The sequence below is a fragment of the Mastomys coucha genome, unplaced genomic scaffold (genome assembly GCF_008632895.1).
Source record: "Mastomys coucha isolate ucsf_1 unplaced genomic scaffold, UCSF_Mcou_1 pScaffold15, whole genome shotgun sequence".
Lineage (NCBI taxonomy): Eukaryota > Metazoa > Chordata > Mammalia > Rodentia > Muridae > Mastomys > Mastomys coucha.
The window spans coordinates 167281410-167286808 of record NW_022196897.1 but is presented as its reverse complement, the minus strand read 5'-3'; the positions used below and the strand labels follow the sequence as shown (position 1 = coordinate 167286808).

The following is a 5399-nucleotide window of genomic DNA, read 5'->3' as shown; positions in this document are numbered from 1 at the left end:
GGACTGGCCACGTGGCTGCAGTTACCTTTCTCATTCAGCAGGTACCTGTACACGTAGTATGCCCAGAGCAAGGTGAGGCCACCTGAGAAGTAGAAGACACTCTGCCAGCCACACTGGTCTAGGAGCACAGAGCCTATACCTCCAGTCACCAGGGTCCTGGGAGACAGAGAAGTGCTGTAGTGACCTTGGTTGCTATCCTAAAATGAGTCAAGCTCCCACGGAGGGAAGCTGCTCAGATGCAAGAACTTTTGCTCTTCAAGGAGACTAGGGGTGGGACAGTTGGGGAAAGGGGAGTCTGGGAGCAGCTGAGGAGACTCAGCATGGAAACTACTGCTGGGTTTTTCATTTCTTCCTTCTAAAACTTCAAACTATCCTACAATTTGTCATATGGATGCTCAAGTGGTGGTGGGGTGGGGAGGAAATGATAAAAGGGTAGCTTAGGAAACACTGAAATAAAAATATTCCGCCGGGTGGTGGTGGTGCACGCCTTTAATCCCAGCACTTGGGAGGCAGAGACAGGCGGATTTCTGAGTTTGAGGCTAGCCTGGTCTCCAGAGTGAATTCCAGGACAGCCAGGGCTGTACAGAGAAACTCTGTCTCAAAAAAGCCAATATACATATGTGTGTGTGTGTGTGTGTGTGTGTGTGTGTGTGTGTGTGTATGTGTGTGTGTGTATGTGTGTGTATGTGTATGTATGTATGTATATTCCTTCTTTCATTTTTTCCTCCATATAACATAATATAGAAGGTAGTATTCTAGCAAAGCTTCTGATGTGCAAATGCATAGCTGCCAACACCAGACCCCACCACCTTCCCCTTGACTCCAGGATACTGTAGTCCCAGATGCAATGCGAAACACCTCTGCCTCACCCTTCAACCTACTACCCACCACTCTGTGCACTCAACCAAGCAAAAGAGAGCTGATTTCCCTCTTCCTGAGTATTCATCTGTACCCCAGGTATGGCACCTAGGGCAGGACCTACCCTTGGCTTGGGTACTTTCTCTCCCACTCTTCCTGGCCATGCACAGAACCCTATCTGCTGTGTCGAACACCAGAAGTGGAATTGAAGATATATACTGAACTCTTCCGTAGAATCTGAGCCCTATTGTTTCTTTGACATCCACAGTTCATAGTGCGAACTGTGTGTTCAGGGTTAGATCAGGCCACCCTAACCAGAAGAGTGGGTGCTCTTTGTGGCCCCCTCTCTCTTCCCCTTCCCCAGTCTGAACTCAGCAACTGTAGACCTAGGCCTGAATGCATCAGGAAGTCTCTTTAACCTTCCAGGAGCCCACCAGTGTGTGGCCCTTCCCCCACGCATAGGGATGTTTCACAGAGGGTGGGGCGGCCTCTGGCTCACCAACCAAGTCCGGATGCCAGAACCCTATCTTACAGCACCCAGAAAGGCACAACTACACTGACTGTTAGCCTTTACTGACAGCTTGAGAAGAGCTAGAATCACCATGGAAACACACCTCTAGGTGTGTCTATAAAGATTTTTCCAGAAAGGTTAAACTGAGGAGAAAGAGAAAGAACTATCCTGAGTGTTAGCAGCATCAACCCATTGGCTGGGGTCTTGGGCTGAATAAAAAGGAGAAAGTGAGCTGGTGTGGTGGCACACACCTTTAATCCCAGCACTCAGCAGAAAAGGACAGGGATCTCTATAAGTTTCTGTTTCTTCTTTTCTTCTTCTTCTTCTTCTTCTTCTTCTTCTTCTTCTTCTTCTTCTTCTTCTTCTTCTTCTTCTTCTTCTTCTTCTTCTTCTTCTTCTTCCTCGTCCTCCTCCTCCTCCTCTCCCTCCTCTTCCTCTTCTTTCTCTTCCTTCTTGTTCTCCTTCTTCCTCTTCTTTTTCTTCTTCCTCTTCTTCCTCCACTTCTTCTTCCTCCTTCTCTTTCCCCTCTTTCTTCTTCCTCTTCTTCCTCTTCTTCCTCCTCTACCTCCACCCCCCCCCTTCTGAGATAGGGTTTCTCTGTATAGCCCTGGCTATCCTGGAACTCACTCACTCACCTGGAACCAAGTTGGCCTTGAACTCACAAAGATCCACCTGCCTCTGCCTCTTAAGTGCTGGGATTCAAGGTGTGCATTATCACCACCTGGCAAATCCTTTCTTCTCAATCTATTTCTTGTCATTGTTTTGTCACAGCAACAACAGTAGATAAAACACTTTTCGCAAACGCAGCAGACTTGAGGAACAGCGACCAGCTTTGGAATCAAGCACTAGCCTACACCTCTACTCCATTGCTGCTGGATTTGAAGGAAGGACCGTGAGAGCTCAGGTAAAAGCTGAAAAGTAGTGGAGCCTTACCCGACCTGGGAGCCAGCACCCACAGTGCTGTAGGTAAAGGCTCTCTCGCTCTCCTGCACTCTCTGGGACAGCAGACTGGTCAGGGCTGGGAAGTAGACACCTACAACAAGCAGAGATTGCTGTCACAGAGTATCCAGTGACAGCCAATGAGGGCTAAGACTTGGGTATGGGCTATAAATCCAGAGGACAGCCATGTCTCCTTTCTGTTACCTCACTGAGCTTTAAGGGATCAGCAGGGCTGGGCTTTTGGCAATACTTGGGTAAGGAACTAAACTAATTTAGGATGAGAATTATACAGAGGGATGTAAAACATCCCCTGGAGAGCACTCTGATTCAAAGTAAAATGTCTCTATCCCCAGACATAGGACCCCGCACCCAGACTGTTGTGCATGCACACACATAAACACACATGCCCCATTTCAGCTCTCTGGAAGCACTTGACAACCCTCCCACTAGCACATTTATGTGTATACACAAAGACTACACAGTAGTTTCTCAGGTGTGCTCTGGCACCCTGAGACACTCAGTATGTGAGCTGTACATTTCTACATGTTTACCATGTACATACATGACATGTGTGTATCCTTCTGGGAAAGTTCCTCTACCTACTCTTTTTAGACACACTTTCCTCCCAGGAGTTCCTTTGGTTCCTAGGCAGCTTGAAAGCTTAGAAATATCTGGGTGCACACCTTTAATCCTAGCACTTGGAAGGAAGAGGCAGGCAGATTTCTGAGTTTGAAGCCAGATTGGTCTACATGGTGAGTTTCAGGCCACCAGGGCTACACGTAGTGAGACTGTCTCAAAACAAACAAGCTTGAGTATCCTTTCCATTCAAGAGGGTTCTAAACCTCAGTCTGAAGGGACTCTTGAGAGGTCCCTTCAGAGTGTGATGATAGGAACCTACAGCCTCCTTGTTGTCACCACTTTTGGTGGGGAGGCAGGAATCATCAGCCTGACTCCCTTGTGGAACTTTCTATCACTGTGTCAATGAATGGAGCTCTTCAGAAGGCAGTTCTTGCTCCTTGAGAGCATGGTACCCGGGACTTCTCCAGAGGCCAAAGACCCACCACCCTATGAAGGAGAGCCATGGGCTTGAGGGACATCATCATGACATCATCATCTCCTCTTTGCCCACAAATAATACAGATATGGCAAGGCACCCCTCCCCCAAAATCCCCACTCTGAGTGAGTTGTCATTCAAATATCTTAGATATATGGAACAGATTTTTGAGCAAAGGGTAGCATGCAGGCACGCAGGTGTACACGTTGCTCTGTCCACTCTTCTTGGTGGCAAAAGGCCACACTAGAGAGAGAAAGATGAAGATAGCTCTTACCTTGGAGCAAACCTGTGAGGATTCGAGAGAATGTCATGAAGGCCAGGTGGCCGCTGCCGAGGTGGGCAAGCAGTGGTGTGGTAACAGTAATGAAACCCCAGGCAGAGGCTGACAGCAAGATGACTTTCTCACCTCCGATGCTGGAGAAGACATAGGGAGGGACAGGATGGGGTGGCAGTTTGAGAGGGTCTGAGGGTCATCATCGTGAATCACTGCACAGAGAGCTATGGTAGACACTGCAGTGACTTGGCTTATAGAAGGGTCCAGAGCTTAGTATGGTACACAGGACTGAGTCTGACCTGTCTGCTGCCTCAGAGCTGGCACACCTGACCTCCTCTCCCCAAAGGCTAAGCCTCTCTCCAAATATTTGTTGAACTCTTCCCCTACTCACCCCTCCTCTCCTGTGTGCAAGGACAGGACTGACCACAGCGTGTCAGGTGATAGTAGTGTTCCCCCCTCAAGCCTGAGCAATGGGGAGAGGGGGTTGGTTACCGATCCCCAAGGTGGCCGCCCACCACCTGAGTCAGGCAGTAGCCCCAGAAGAAGCTGCTGAGCACGATACCAGCTTCCTTCTTGTTCCAGCCAAAGTCCTGGCTCATGGCAACAGTACAGACAGGCATGGTGACACGGACACAGTACAGCAGGCAGGTGCCCAGGAGCAGCATCCCTGTCCACTCCTGGCATTCAGGCCTGTGAGACAGAGAGAGAGAGAGAGAGAGAGAGAGAGAGAGAGAGAGAGAGAGAGAGAGAGAGAGAGAGAGAGAGAGAGAGTCAGGACCTGGGGAGGCCCACAGCCAGCCTTCATCACTTAGCTACCTTCCTAAGGGCTGGAGAACATAATCGTGAATACAGTAAGGGAGTTAACTCTCCGGTGGGGATTTCAAAAGCACTGAATCTGATGACTTCTAGAACATAAGGCCAATACTAAACACAGGGGCTGAGAATGGCACAAGAGCTCTCAGGACTTGGGGCTGGTTAAACACATGGCAGTCCATTCACAAGGCTCAGAGTCTGGACCCATGCCTCTGGCTGGCAAGATTACGCCAGGATCCCAAACAAGCACTGTGTGTATTCTCAAGTTTCTTGTAGACCATGGAGATACAGGATGGGATCCAGAAGCAGCAGACAGCTCACAACCTACAGGGCAAGCAGGCGAACCCAACTCAGGAGGCTCCCAAGCGAGTACAGCAAGTACTCAAAGGTCCTCAGGAAAGCTCTTGAGCCTTCCCAAGTGCATAGAGGGGGAGCAGTCAGGAGAGGATACAGAACTTCAGGAGAATTTTCCGTGGAGGGATTTGGACTGGGCAAGGTTGCTGGGCAGCTAGATCCCACACAGGACTTCAACTTGAGTGGGATTTAGTGAACAGCTGACAGTGGAGAGGCAAAGAGCCTCAGAGGGGAAGGAGCATACCCTGGCATGGTTTCCAACTAAGAAAGGCAGAGTGAGGTTTGTGGCCCCGGGCCAGGTTCATGCTTCCTGAGAAGAGCTTTGATGATAATAACTTCCTGGTATACTCAAGGTTACAGGGTAGACTGGTGGGTGGGCTTGGATGGAAGGGTAGCAAGCAATGTTCTCTCTCTCTCTCTCTCTCTCTCTCTCTCTGTCTCTCTCTCTGTCCACCCACTCCCCATCTTACTGTGCAAACTAGACTAGAATAATGGAGTCTAGGGTGATCTCAGACTCAAAGCCACCCCCCTGCCCAAGCCTTCTGAGTGCTAGGACTATAGATGTGAGCTACTCTAGCTGCTTCTGCTTCTCCTCC

At 49.5% G+C, this 5399-nt stretch overlaps 1 protein-coding gene across 17 annotated transcripts in view; it reads right to left on the bottom strand.

The window, feature by feature from the left end:
- The window catches only part of Slc17a9 (solute carrier family 17 member 9), a 17793-nt gene that overhangs the window by 6036 nt on the left and 6358 nt on the right, over nt 1-5399 (bottom strand). For 9 of the 17 annotated variants that reach the window (XM_031373008.1, XM_031372996.1, XM_031372997.1 and 6 more), the window contains 4 exons: nt 4129-4326; nt 3637-3776; nt 2303-2402; nt 26-156 (listed from right to left, as the gene is read on the bottom strand). In XM_031373008.1, the coding sequence (XP_031228868.1) occupies nt 26-156; nt 2303-2402; nt 3637-3776; nt 4129-4301 (544 nt within the window). In that variant the 5' untranslated portion in view covers nt 4302-4326. Of the gene's footprint in view, nt 1-25; nt 157-2302; nt 2403-3636; nt 3777-4027; nt 4100-4128; nt 4327-5399 lie in introns of all 17 variants that reach the window. The other 8 variants (XM_031373003.1, XM_031372999.1, XM_031373000.1 and 5 more) reach the window with 3 other exon arrangements.